Source organism: Epinephelus moara, chromosome 17, assembly GCF_006386435.1.
Source record: "Epinephelus moara isolate mb chromosome 17, YSFRI_EMoa_1.0, whole genome shotgun sequence".
NCBI classification, from domain to species: Eukaryota; Metazoa; Chordata; class Actinopteri; order Perciformes; family Serranidae; genus Epinephelus; species Epinephelus moara.
Window position 1 is genome coordinate 27,908,447 of NC_065522.1, and position 14,519 is coordinate 27,922,965.

At 42.6% G+C, this 14,519-nt stretch overlaps 1 protein-coding gene across 4 annotated transcripts in view; it reads right to left on the bottom strand.

Annotated features, from left to right (window-relative positions):
- dysf (dysferlin, limb girdle muscular dystrophy 2B (autosomal recessive)) overlaps positions 1 to 14,519 on the bottom strand; it is a 155,194-nt gene that overhangs the window by 57,165 nt on the left and 83,510 nt on the right. For 2 of the 4 annotated variants that reach the window (XM_050067919.1, XM_050067918.1), the window contains one exon: positions 7,071 to 7,130. The exons of the other annotated variants lie outside the window; for them this stretch is intronic. In XM_050067919.1, coding sequence (XP_049923876.1) covers positions 7,071 to 7,130 — 60 coding nt within the window. The remainder of the gene's footprint in view (positions 1 to 7,070; positions 7,131 to 14,519) is intronic. 4 annotated transcript variants of the gene reach the window in all.

Consider the following 14,519-nt stretch of genomic DNA (forward strand, 5'->3'; position numbering starts at 1 on the left):
TTATGTTGGAAAAAGAATAAATGCTGTACCTTAGATGGATTGCCGCCTGCAGGAGGTCCGTTTTCAGAGGTTTAAACGCTGTGCAAAGTTCTTGATATCTTTTCAAAAAGTACCATACTAGTATCAACACTGATAGCCTTAAAGTGACACTGATACCAACAGTACTTCATCTGATACCTTATTTGTCGTCTTTATCCGATACCCATCCTGTGAATGGAAGCATTAAGTTGTGTAAAATGCTACAGGCGTGTCGTAAAGTTATATTTTCGAATGTTCTGGTGGCGTCTCGGCACGCTGAACTGCCAACTCCTGTCGATTACACTGCGCTTGACTTCACCACATCACAGATGGGCTGTAGCTGCTGGTCTCACTCCCAACTCATCAAGTACCAAAGCTTGGTCAGTTGCCCTTGGCTTCAGAAACCGAAGTACCAGTGTTAATTTTATTAACGAAAACTAATAGTGTCAATGACTTTTTTTTCTCCATGAAGAAAATGAGACGTTGACAAGCTAATAAGAGATGTTACATCCATCCAAAATAATTTTGGCCGCTTGTATCCACTTGTAAAATGAGATGTTGATAATAAAAACTATGAGGAAATGTATGTTTTATTTTCGTTGACGAGACGGGACAGAACGTTAGAGGTAACTGTCGGACATTCACATGAGACGAGAGGCGAGCTGAATGATACATTATTTTATGAAACTTGGGAGAAAAATGTTTTAAGCTAGGAAAGCGAGAACGGCCATACCTGTATCTTCTACAGCCATTTTAGCAAGTCTGCAAAACACTCACACCAGAGAGTGTCAGCAGTTAGCACGAGTTATGAGCTCCAGCAAAAGACTGTATACATTCAACAAATGGGAACTGTACATTTCCTGTGAAAATGGAAGTTTATTTTGAAAAGACACAATGCATGTAACAAGAATAAAATGAGGAGCTGTCCTTGAACGTCCAAAACTGATGCTGGAGGTGTAACAGATAGCTCAATGTGTGGGGCCAGTGACCAAGCATCGCTATTTGATGAGTTGGGAGCCAAAGTGTGTTGGCTGCGGTGGTGGGACAATCTCACGTCGAATTAAATCAAAGAACGCTTGAGGTGATAGGCTTGCTCTGGGTACAAATACGATCAAATATAGGTATCGTTTGATTGGAGAAGTTCTGATACTACTTGGTACCAACGTAAAGCGTCGCCGTCACAAGCCTCAATAACAGCTTCACTGCTCCTTGTCACTGACTCAAGACATTCCCTCATTTGGTCTTTTTGATTGTTTTTCCATTCCCATTAGAACAACGTGTACAGTTTTTCAATCGGACGCTAATATCGGCAGTATGACATCGTTTCTCTGTACCCTCCAAAACTGTTACAATTATTAAGGCTGCGTATCCAAACTGGATCCCTGTAAGGTATTGACCAAAATAACTTTGTACCAAGTACTATTTAAACTTAAGATCGAGAAAAAAATTACTGTATATATGGTTTTGCTTGCAGCCACCCTACTCAGCCTCTGATTGGCTAGTACTCATTGAATTTGTTGGTTGGGTTGGTTAGATTTCAGCATGAGGAATGAGATTGGTTAAGATCAGAGCAAGAAAATCAGGGCAAGCCAATCAGAGGCAGAGTAGGAAAGTCCATGTTTGTTTTCGGGATAACAGACAGATGGACAAAGGAGCTTTTAGTCCAAAGGAGCATTTGTTGGACCATTGGAGCTTCGAATTTATGATCTGTTGGATCAATGGCATGGCACCCACAAGGGGTGATGGCCAACCATGTGCCATGAAGGCCCAACAATCTGCAGATTTTAATTACCATTCAAAGACATCACCCACTGATTCCTTCAAGTCGAGGTGATCGGTTGAAGTAAAAACTTGCAGACTGTTGGCCCTAGGTACATGACTGGACTCTCTTAAATTACAGAATACTGATGGCTGCGAAAGATAAAAAAGGCTGAATTTCTCCGACACAACTAAAGGGAACTTGCAGACCTTGTTGAGCTGCTTTGACGCATTCGGTCTAGAAACGGGAACTTCAGAGGATCCAGCACCTGAACTGAGACACAGCTTCAGTGTTTTGCTTCGGTGGGGTGGTTGGGCGCTTTGAGAAGAATTTCCTAAACCGCCGGGCCATTCTGCCCAGAACCTGCTCTGATTTTCTTTGACCCGATTCTATATCTCCAAAATAAACTGGTCAATGTGAAGAATGTGGAAAGACTGGGATAGATGTTTCAGCAGAGCTGTTTGTGTGTGTTTGTCATTCCCTTCGCTGTGGTTACAAGGCAGAGCACCAAACCTCAAGTAAAAATCTGTGGCATTTTCACATAAATAAATGTCTTCTTTGCTATCACTGATTGACATTACACAGTAGTGACTCCATCTATATCCAGTTCCTGAAAGCTTTTCCATTCACTGTTCTGCACTCACGCTACCCGGCAGCTCGTTTCTTTAGAAATTCTTCTGACAAGCAGGAAATGATGCATACCAGGTTTCTGGCTAGTTTGGAATAAGCTAAAGAAGAACTGGGGTGTAGCATTAGCAATGATAGCCACCACTGAATCACGGAGGGATAACCACTTTCAAGACCCACTGAGAAGCACTTTACATATCAATTTGACAGAGAAAATATCCATCAATGATGCTTCCTGCAGTTTCCTCACAAGTGATAGCTCTCTCGTGAGCACTTGGTGATTTACGACCCACTCGCCAGAATAAACGTTGGCATTGTACGTTTCTTTAAACCACAGATACATTACATTTGCACTTAATTACGGAGCAGGTGCTTTGAAACTCACATTTCAACAACACTGTAGTTAACACGTGGTTAAGTTTAGGCACAAAACCCATTTAATGTTAGAAAAAGACCACGTTTTGGCTTAAAATACCAGGTTTTTGTGGTACAATTCTAGCAGGAGAAGCAGTGATGTCTTGGTAAAAAACAATTCTTTTTTTGTGCCTAAAACGCTGCTGGAAACAGTAATGTCCTGCTAAATCACAACCAGGTTTGTTGTTTTTGTTTTCAGTAAAAACGTACTTAATTATGGTTAAAAAAAAAAAAAAAAAAGATTATGTTTTGTCTCAAAATGGCTGGAAACACAGCAATGTCACTAAAAACAAAAAGGTCACTAAGGACCCACATTTGGAGGTTAAAAAGCCACTGACAGAATTGCAATGGGTCCCTCAAAAAGGCCCCCATCTAGGGGCTAAAAAGAAGCAGGAAAAACAGCAATGGGTCCATGATGAAGACCCATGTTTGGAGGCTCAAAGGTTGCTGGAAAAAGCGACAAGTCCCTAAAAAAGACCAATGTTTGGAGGCTACACTGCTGCTGTAAAAACTGTAAAGAGTCTCTAAAAAAACCTCACATTTGGAGGCTAAAAGATGCTGAAAAACAGCGATGAATCCCTAAAAGAGACCAACATTTGGAGGCTAAAAAGAAGCGAAGAAAACAGCAATGGGACCATTATAAATACCCATGTTTGGAGGCTAAAAAGCTGCTGAAAAAAGCGACAAGTCCCTAAAAGAGACCAATGTTTGGAGGCTACACTGCTGCTGAAAAAACTGTAGAGTCTCTAAAAAAGACCAACATTTGGAGGCTAAAAAGAGCAAAAAAAGCTGACCCATGTTTGAAGGATAAAAACCTGCTGAAAACTGCAATGACTCACTTAAACACAACATAGTTTGCAGAAATGTACAATGCCAACATTTTCTTCTGGCCACTGGACTGTGATTTACGATGTGAAAGACTTCTAAACACCTCTAGATAAAAACTGGTCTGAACTTGGGTGACAAGTAACATTTTTAGGTATCTAGGTTACATAAAGTTGTTGCAGAAGCACTGCACCTCGGTCTCCATTCATCATATCCATTCTTCTTTCTTATCAAAACCTGGTGCCCATATTACCCACAGTGCAACTCAACAATAGTTCAGTTGGAGCTTGAGGTGTACGGTAAAAAATCAGGGAGGTGCAGAGTCAGACAACAATTTCTTTGTATGCTCAATCACACAGTCATTTGACCCACAGTAAGCATAAAATATTGATGATTACAGCTTTAAAAAGATTGAACTTTTTAACCACATTTAGCCTAGATTTAAGTCTTCTGACTTGCAAATTGCCAAATGATTACTAGACCGACTGACTTAACAAATACCAAACCAGAGACGTCTGTTTTTGCGTGACATTTAGGGATTGTTAATTCCGAAGTATCCGATGTGCTATAGTCTGGCTGGCGGACTCATAAAAGCAATACACCCATGTCATCCAGAAGTGCATGGACACATTTGGATGACATTCTGGGCAGCAAATATGTGCAGCATTCAGACTCTGGAGGTGAACAGCAGCTTACATCAGTCTGTGGCTGAAATTAGCAGAACAAGAAAAACAATAATGATTTAGTGAGCTATTTTGACATCTTGTTTCTGGTCGCAGTGTCATTATAGGGCCATAAATGTGTGTTTCATAAACCCCCAAAAATGCCACAATGTCACCTGGCACGGAGCCATTTCAGTTAGTTTGTCTGGTTCGAACGCAGCCAGGAAGGATTTATGGAACTACACCGTCTTCAGAGTAGGATTATAACCCAACTTGACTGGTTTTTGGCGACGAACTGGGATAGTTTTGATGAGAATTAATGGTAGAGGAGAGACGCAAGCAACCACAACTTTTGAAGGGGCACACATTCATATAAAACATGTCACCAATGGAAAACATAGACACAAAAACCGACTACCTTAAAGGGAGGAGTGAAATAACAAGAACAGAGCGAGGCCGGTTTGATCCATGACAAATACTATCATCAAGCCCGGACGCCGCAGATGAAACGTGACACACAATGTTCATTTTCCATCTGAGCGACGTTAGATCTCAAATATCTTGAAGGGGGGTCGGTGCCTCCGAGGTTTGAGGAGCCATGACGCTACTGACAGCCGATCTTCTTAAACTTTTCCAACTCTGAAACCGAATCTGACTGATCCGCCTTGGAAGCCGCTCCGCTGAGCGCACACTCTGCTGCAGTAATCTGGTAATCATCAGACGTACGCCCATGACCCGTTTTTTGGTCGCGACCCAGAGATTAAGAAGCCAGGATTTACAGCACATGAGAGAGCAAGCTTTCTTTTTCTGGTGCCATGAGATATTAGTCCACCCTCTTTTTCCTAATTTTTTCAGATTCTTTTCCTTCTCTCTGCTTCTCTTTAAGTCACTTTCTCCCTCCTTAACCCTCTCCCTCGTTTATCCATCCCTCCCTCGGCCTTTAGTAACTGTCTGCTTACAGAGAGTTGTGGTATAGAGGATCTATAGCAGCTCTGTTGACTTTGGCCCCATCCAGACAGAAAGCCGAGCCTTTAATTTGACTGGTTTCAATATCTGACCCTTAATAAAACAAATATCTTTGTTTGGAGAGAAAGAAATCACCACCAATTACTGTCGAGCGGGGAGGGAGCGAGCACTACTGGATGTGTGTGTTTGTGTGCGCAGCCTGGTCCGGGTCAAGCTTAGCCTTCAAATTGACCTGGCTTAGATAAATAAAATGGAAGAATGTAACAAGGAGCGTGGTCTCCCGTTCAAACCTGGGATCACATTTCTTGTGTAACCGCACAGCTCGGCGTGTGTCGCTCTGTAAAAAACCCTGACTTCTTCAGTAGAGAGTATTTTCCTGAGCCGCGACCAAAAAAGCAAAATGTAAAAAGTGTCTTGTTTCATCTCGGGCTAAAAGCACAATTTTCTTCTTCTTTATCTCATTCCTTCCAGATCTGCGCTCAGCTCTGTGCAGCCAGAGTTATCCATCAGTGTCTTACTTTAAGTAAACTTCATCAATAAAGGGCTTTCACTCTAAAATTAGATCTCTGCTACTGTCTGCTGCCCCACATGTAAAGCATGCTGAGTGAACATGAGCCTGAGGAATGATAGACCAAAGATCTATACCATCAGCACAGCGTCAAGGTGGACACCCAAAACAAAACAAATGCCTTTTATTGTTGCCAGGCAACCATGCCATCACATTGTTTACCTAACCTTCCTGTCAGCAGATAAACAGAGATCTCTGTGGGCACATGAGACCCTAAAAAAGAGGGTGGGTCATGGGGAGTACCGCCAGTTGGTCCAGGAGCTTCTCCTCCATGATGGACGTTCCCAGGTATATTTTAGGATGACTCGTCACCCTATCATCGGGCCATATAGCTCTGGGTATCTAGCAACCGCTACCACCAGTTTCTCCTTCATTGTTTACCAACTGTGAACTTGATGTTGTGACACAATGGTTTGAGCCGCCTGTTAATGACGCTGTGGGCTAATGGGCATGTAGCTACTTCCATGTTTCAGATGATACGTCATGTTTGTAGTCGACCAATGAAGATGAGTTTACATATCACCTTGGGTTCGTCCTTCACCTTCTCAAAATGATCCCACACTTTGGATTTCCTGCCTGACATGTTATTAACTAGCCTGTGGAATAACCGCAGGTACCAGCCCTGGAAATTAACCTGACTCCTGCCTGACTGCTGAGCGTGGACACTTCCTGTGTCTGCCCTTTCAAATTAAAGTCCCACATGGTCCAGTCATATAAGGTTTGATTTATTTTGACAAGGCGCAGCTCCTAATAGAGTTTCATGTTTGTTTGTTTTTTTTCTGCGACTAAGCGACCAATGAAATCTTGCCGACTAAGGCCCATTATGGGCGACTAACGTTTGATCAACTATTACGGGGCAGCCCTGGAATTTCTCTTCTTTGAAAATGTATAATGTCCTTTTAAATCGTGATTGGACGATTATAATCAACATAAAATCACAGATGCAGAGAAACCCGTCAAATGCGACGTAAGATGAGGCAAGTGCGGAGATTATGTATTTATGTTGCCAATGTGAACAGATCTGGAACAGCGTTTAACTTTCACTAACATCATCACCAGGTGAAATTGAAGTTATTGAATAAAAAATGGGAGAATACAAAGATACAGTACCAAATTTGATGGATGGTATCAATGATGGTATCAGAGCACAGGTCAATGGAAAGTATGTTTGACATTGTTGTTAGGTGTTTGAACATGAATGAATGAGTTAAGAGATGAGTTTGTTACCTACATGGAGGCTGGAACTAGAGGTGGAAAGGTTAATGATAGCTGAATCGGCTCCATCTGCAAGCTACAAGACACATGCACACACACAAAAACATGCACATTTCCAGGTGAGCTGGTTAGAGTTAGCCACAATATTAGCATCAAATCTCACTGTCGTACGCTGAAGAAAAAGACAAACAGTTTGAATTATTTCATAAAATCTAACAAAAACATTGTACTGTTAGAGACACACATTAAACACATTGTATTCTTTAACACTGACAACATCAGACAATACACACGAACATCACCAGACATGCTAGTGACACATACACACAGAAACATCGTCGTCACCGTCATGAGTTCTCTCAGACAGCAACTATTTATCAAAGCTCTTGTTTTGTGAGGGAAAAACTGAGCGTGGTGTCTTTACTGAAATCGAACATTTTCTTTCCCTGGGAGGTCCCGCTCTCAGAGGTGCAGACAGCAGCGGCGGGTTAACACTGATCGCGCTCGACAGCGGCCCAGATTAGGAAGACAAAGTGTTTATATGAGGTCACGGAGGAGCTGAGCACATGGAGGAGTAGAGGAAGAAGACAGGAAGGGTGAGGTAAGGATGCTGTACAACATCAGCGTGGATGTGATGGACGCAACATATCTGGGCACAAATTATTTCACGTCCAATTAATGCTTTCACACAGCACAGACGTAAAACTTGTGAAACTACACATTTATACCCACAGCCTGTGTTACAAACTGAAGGGGAAATTATTAAAAAGTGTCTAATGATAAGATGCACAGTCCCTCCAGGATGTTGCAATCGCAACAATTTACGCACAGTTGGCCAATCCCTGTATGTCCAATCACTGCAACTTTACTGCAAGCAAATTTGACTATTCAAGAGTGGTTAAATGTCTTTTCATTGTAAAGCTGCACACAGCATATTGACCCGCTAAGCGTTGAATCGATGCCATACCTACGGCGCAGGCTCTACATCGATGTAGAGTCTACGCCGTAGCCTGACGTGCACCTCCCCAGAAATGTAACTACACGTCACAGCGACGCAGACCTCCGGTCTATTTCTGTAAGCTGAAACTATTTCCCTCAGTGGAAACAAGAGGAAGAAGAGGAAATCTCCGCTAGTCGCTAAGCTAATTTATAAAATGTAAAATGCCATAGGCTTGTGCTAATAACGTTAGCATGTTGTGTTTGTTTGGAAAATGTGTCCAGATAAAGACAAGTGCTTGTCTGTGAATGCTGCGAGTTATAGTGAAGCTGATTTGTGTAACTGTCTCTATTAAGCGCTATGATTTCGTAGCTTAATGATCCAACCGCACAGTTTGAGCAAATCATAAGCCCAATAATATAATAAATACAACATTTAAGAAGGTTATACTGCTCAAGTGACTTTATGGTCATTTTGGAGGCTCTGGTTGAATTGTTTTGTGTCACACTAAGATGTACCTTTAACAGTTAAACTTTATCTTCACTGACATAAATGCAGCGGAAGAAATATGACAAAAACAGTAAGTTTCATTCAAGACAAGTGTGTACCAAGCATAAAGTTGAACTTCAATGATCCTACATCTAAAGAAGCTGGTTAAACGACCCTGTTTGTAGCTGCGTGTTGAGGCTGTTGACCAACTGCTACACTTCTTCAAATTAATTTCTTCATGTCAAAATGATTAATTGTCTGGCCGTGGTTAAAATCTGCAAACGTTTAGGGATTGACGAGCGTGCCGAACTCACCACAAATGTACCCGTCGGTTGCATCACTGTTATTGTATCCACGCAGAGTTGTTTTGATGTCAAAGCCCCTTTAATTGGATGGGGGCGTTAATGACAGGGTGTGTGCACTAATTTCAACACCCCACTCCAACACACACACACACACACACACACACACACACACGCTGATGAACATTAGGTTAGCTCATATTGTACATTTCTGGACCTCCCATGTCACCAAACATTTAATGCTGCCCCCTGAAAACACAACAAGACAATTGAGTTTTTGCATCAGTGCAAGAGAATGGAAAACTGTGTGTGTGTATGTGTGTTTGTGTGTGTGTGTGTATGTATGTGTGGTTTGGGAAGTGGAGGGGGTCAGTGTTGTAAGTATGAGGTAACAGCAGTATATTAGAGACAGTCCCACGATGCCTCTCTTTATGTTAAACAGTGGGACGGAGAAAGAGAAACAGCTTTGACCTCATCGATATGAAATTGTTTTTGGTTCAAACGCAGCAGCAAAATGTGTGTGTGTGTGTGTGTGTGTGTGTGTGTGTGTATGAAGCTGTCGTGGCGCCTGTGGGTTGAGGGATAACAAAGACGGACACACAAATAAATTAAAGAGCAGAGAGAATCTAAAGATGATGGAAGGATCACAGAGGAGATGAGTGGTTGATATGAACCACAACAATGAGGAGAGAGGGATGAAGAAGAAGAGGAGGACAACATGGCCTTTAATGAGCTCCCACATTAAACCCACTGTCAGCTTGATAGATAGATAGAGAAAGAGAGAAGGAATGAGAAAATGAATTGGAGGGGTAACGGAGATTAGAGAGCGGGATGGAGGATGAGAAAGAGAGGAACGCAGAAGAAATGTAGTGTGGACAGACGTAGGACAAAAGAGCGAAGGAAGGAAAGAAAGATGGATAGAAAAAGATAAAGAAGAGAGATAAGGGAAAGGAAACAACCAGGATTAAAAAAGAGGAAAAAAGAAAAGAAAAGAAAAGAAAAGAAAAGAAAAGAGCAAAAATAAGAAGAAAGAAACATAAAACCGCATAAAGATAAATGCACTGAGAGTAATAACATGGGATGGAGAAAACAGGGTAGGAAAGGAAACAAGGAGTGGAGGTGGTAGGAGGTAGAGGAGGATGGATTAAAGGAGTGATGAGGAAAAGATGGGGAAAGAGGGTGTAAGGAGGAAGGATGAAGAAGTGAGTGGAGTAAGGAGTAGGAAGTAAGGAAGTAAGGAAGAGTAGAACAAAGGAAAGTAAGACAAAAGTAAGAAATGATGGAGGTAAGAAAGGAAGCAGGAAGAGGGGAGAATTGTGAAGGGAAAATGGCATGAGGAAGGAAATACGCAAAGAAGAAGGCAAGGAGGAAGAACTTAACTAAAGAGGAGCCTCAGTCCGTGTGGACATTTGTGTCAAATTTGAAGAAATTCCCTCAAAGCGTTCTTGAGATATTGCGTTCATGGAATTCCGTCTTGGTATATTGTGTTTACAATAAAGTCGCAGTGACCTTTGACCCTTGACCACCACAGTCTAATTAGTACAATCTTGGTGCCAAATTTGAAGAAATTCCCTCAAGGAATTCTTGAGATATCACGTTCACAAGAATGAGATGGACGCAAGGTCACTGTGACCTTGACATTTGACCTCCAAAAACTAATCTGTTCATTGATGAGTCCAAGTGAACGTACAAAATTTGAAAAAAAAATAAAAATCCCTCAAAGCGTTCTTGAGATTTCGCATTCGTGGAATTCCCTCCATGTATTCTTGGAATATTGTGTTAGCGAGAATGAGACAGATGCACGGTCACAGTAACCTTGACCTTGGACCACAAATTTTGATCAGTTCATTCTTGAGTCCAAGTGGATGTTTGTGCCAAATTTGAAAGACATTCCCCAAAGGCACTTTTGAGATATCACGTTCACGAATATGAGACAAACAAAGTCACAGTGACCTAGACCTTTGACCACCAAAAACTAATCAGTTCAATGTTGAGTCCAAGTTAATGTGCAAATTTGAAAAAATAAATAAAATCCCTCAAGGTGTTCTTGAGATATCGCGTCCATGAAATTCCCTCAAGGATGTTTGTGCTAAATTTGGAGAAATTCCCAAAAGACTTTCTCAAGATATCACGTTCACGAGAATGACACAAAGAAGGTCACAGTGACCTTGACCTTTGACCACCCAAAACTAATCAGTTCAAAGTGAATGTGCAAATTTGAAAAAATTAATAAAAGTCCCTCAAGGTGTTCTTGAGATATCGCGTCCATGAAATTCCCTCAAGGTATTCTTGGAATACTGGGTTTACAAGAATGAGACAGATGTAAGATCACAGTGACCTTGACCTTTGGCCACAAATTTCGATCAGTTCATTCCTGAGTCCAAGTGGATGTTTGTGCCAAATTTGGAGAAATTCCATGAAGACTTTCTCAAGATATCGCATTCACGAGAATGACACAAAGAAGGTCACAGTGACCTTGACCTTTGACCACAAATTTTGATCAGTTCATTCCTGAGTCCAAGTGGATGTTTGTGCCAAGTCTGGAGAAATTCCCTCAAGAAGTTCTTGAAATATCGTATTCACAAAAATGAGACAGACAAGGTCACAGTGACCTTGACCTCTGACCCTCAAAAACTAATCAGAGTCCAAGTGAACTTGCAAATTTGAAAAAAAAAATCCTTCAAGGCGTTCTTGAGATACCGTGTTCACAAGAATGGGACGGACAGACGGACAAACCGAAAACATTAAAAGGTTGTTGGAGAAGAGCCGTGCAAGGAAAGGAGTGGAAGGAATAAAACAAGGAGGGAAGTAAAGGAGAGGCAGAGGAAAGGTGGGAGGAAGTGAAAGAAAAATTAGGAAGGAAGTGAAAGAGTGGGAAAGGGAAAGAGGAACAAATAGATGGTAACAAAAAAACAAAAGAATAAGCAAAAGGAGGACAGAAAAACTGTACAAGGTGACTGGAGGGGTATGACTAAAAGTAGGAAGGACAGATTTAAAGGTGGAGGAAAGAAAGGATGAAGAGGAGGTGTAAGGAAAGAGGGAAGAAGGAAGGCAGATGAGGAAGGAAGGATGGCGTAGACGAAAAAAGATGGAGGGAGAGTTCCAGTGGTGCGGTCCTGTGGGGATAATGAGACAGAAGACAACTAACAAGGAACAGACTCCCTGTGTTTGTTTATACACACTGTAACACACACACACACACACACACACACACACACACACACACACACACACACACACACACACACACACACACAGAAACCACAGGGTCTGTCTTGTATATCATTGAGGGTCAGATTTTCCCCTTCAGTGATCACCAGGAAGAAGACATCATTGAGACAAAGGAGAGAAGGAGGAGAAGAGGAGGAGGAGGAGGAGGAGGAGAAAAAGTTGAGAGGAGAGGGCAGAGAAGGTGTTGAAGAAGAAGAGAAGGAGGACAGGGAGGAGAGGGAGAGAAAGAATAAAGCTAGAGGGAGACTGGAGGACCACGATGAGAGCGTTAATAAAAGAAGTAGAAGAAGAAGGCAGCAAGAGAGGAGGACAGAAGGAGTGAATGAAACATAGGAGGGGGAAGCGAGAAGGTTAAGGGATGATAAATAATTGGAAGAGGAGAAGAAAAGGGGAGGAGGCCAAAATAAGGAGAGGAAAAAGGAGGAAGAGGAAGATGAGGAGGGCAAGGAAGGTGTTGGAGAAGAGGAGAAGACGTAGAGGAGAGGAAGAAGAAGAAGAAGGAGAGGAGGACCACGATGAGAGTGTAAGAAAGAGAAGTAAGCAGCAGGAAGAAGAAAAAGAGAGGAGGTGAAAGGAGAGGAAGTGGAGAAGCAGGATGCGGGGAAGAAGGAGTAGGAGATGAGATGAGGGTGGAAGATAGAAGGAGATGTGTGAGTAAGTGGGTGAGAGGAGAGGGGAGAGTAGGAAAAGAGGAAGGATGGAGAGGTGAGGAGAAAGATGGAGGAAGTGAGGAGAAGAGAAAGAAGGGGAGGTGACATGAGGGTGGAAAAAAATAAAGGAGGAGTAAGAAGAGAAAGGAGGAGGTAAAGGAGGAAAAGGAAAGAGGAGATAGAGCAAGAGAAGGGACAAGGAGACAAGTAGAGAAGAGGAGAGGTGAGGAAATGAGAGAGGTGCTGGGGAGAAGAGAGGAGGGGAAGAGAGGAAAGAAGGAGAAGAGGAGGTGAGATGAGGGTGCAAAAAGGGAGACAAAAGAAAGGTGACAAACTAAAAATAAGACGAGAGAAGGGACAAGAAGACAAAGAGGGTGAAGGGATGAGGGGAGCATACAAGGAGAGGAGAAGAAGGAGGACAAGGAAAGAAAAGGAGGAGTATAAGAGAGGAGAAGAGGAAAGGAGACTAAGAAACAAGGACTGGAAAAGGAAAGGATACGAAAGAGGAGAGGAAGATAGGAATGCAGCAGAGAGATGATATCAAATGAAGAGAAGAAAGGAGAGGAGGTAAAAGAGGAAGAGGAGAGAGGAGACGTGAGAAGGAGGGAAGAGGAAAAGGAGACAAGGACGGGGGATAAGGAGATAGGAGAAATCAGGTGAAGAGAAGGAAGGCAAGGAGCGTAAAAGAGGTGAAGACAGGGAAAGGAGACAAGGAGAGAAGAAGAAAAGGTAGAGGAGAGGAAAAAAGAGAGATGCAAGGAGAGATGGAGGGGGAGGCGAGGAGGCAAGGAGACAACGAAGACGAGGGGATGAGGGGAGCATACAAGGAGAGGAGAAAAGGATGGAGGAGCAGAGGAAAGGGGGGAGAAGAGGAGGTGAGATGAGGATGCAAAAAAGGAGGAATAAGAGAAGGATGAGAGGGAAGAGGACAAACTGAAAATAAGGAAACGAGAAGAGAAACAAGGCGATGAAGGAGGGCAAGGAAAGAAAAGGAGGAGTATGAGAGAGGAGAAGAGGAAAGGAGACGAAGAAACGAGGACTGGAGAAAGGAAAGGACACAAATGAGGAGAGGAAGCTAGGGATACAACAAAGAGATGATACTAAATGAAGAGAAGAAAGGAGAGGAGGGAAAAGAGGAAGAAAGGAGATGTGAGGAGAGAAAAGAAGGGTGGAAGGGAGGAAAGAAGGAGATGGAGGAGCACAGGAGGTGAGATAAGTGTGCAAAAAAAGGAGGAATAGGAGAAGGATGAGAGGGAAGAGGACGAACTAAAATGAGGCAAGAGAAGAGAAACAAGGAGATGAAGGAGGACAAGGAGAGAAAAGAAGGAGTATAAGAGAGGAGAAGAGGAAAGGAGACAAAGAAACAAGGACAAAGGAGAGAAGCTAGGGATGCAACATAGAGATGATACTAAATGAAGAGGAGAAAGGAAAGGAAGGAAAAGAGGAAGAGGAGAGAGGAGATGTGAGAAGGAGGGAAAAGAAGAGGAGAATAGTGGAAAAGGATATAAGGACAGGAGAGAAGGAAAGAGGGACGAATCAGATGAGGAAAGGGAAGGCAAGGAGAGAAAAGAGGAGAACACAAGGAAAGGAGACAAGGAGAAAAGAACAAAAGGTAGAGGAGAGGAAAGGTGAGATGGAGGAGAAGGCGAGGACACAAGGAAATGAGACAAAGAGGGAGAAGGAATGAGGGGAACAAACAAGGAGAGGAGAAGAAGAAGGGTCAGAGAGGAGACAAGGAGATGGATGATGAAGAAGGAAAGCAAGGAAGGGAGGAGTAAGAGGCTGACTGATGTTTTAGAAAGGGCAAGTAGAGTGACGAAAAAAGGAAGAGTGACAGCAGACGACAGCAGAGAGGA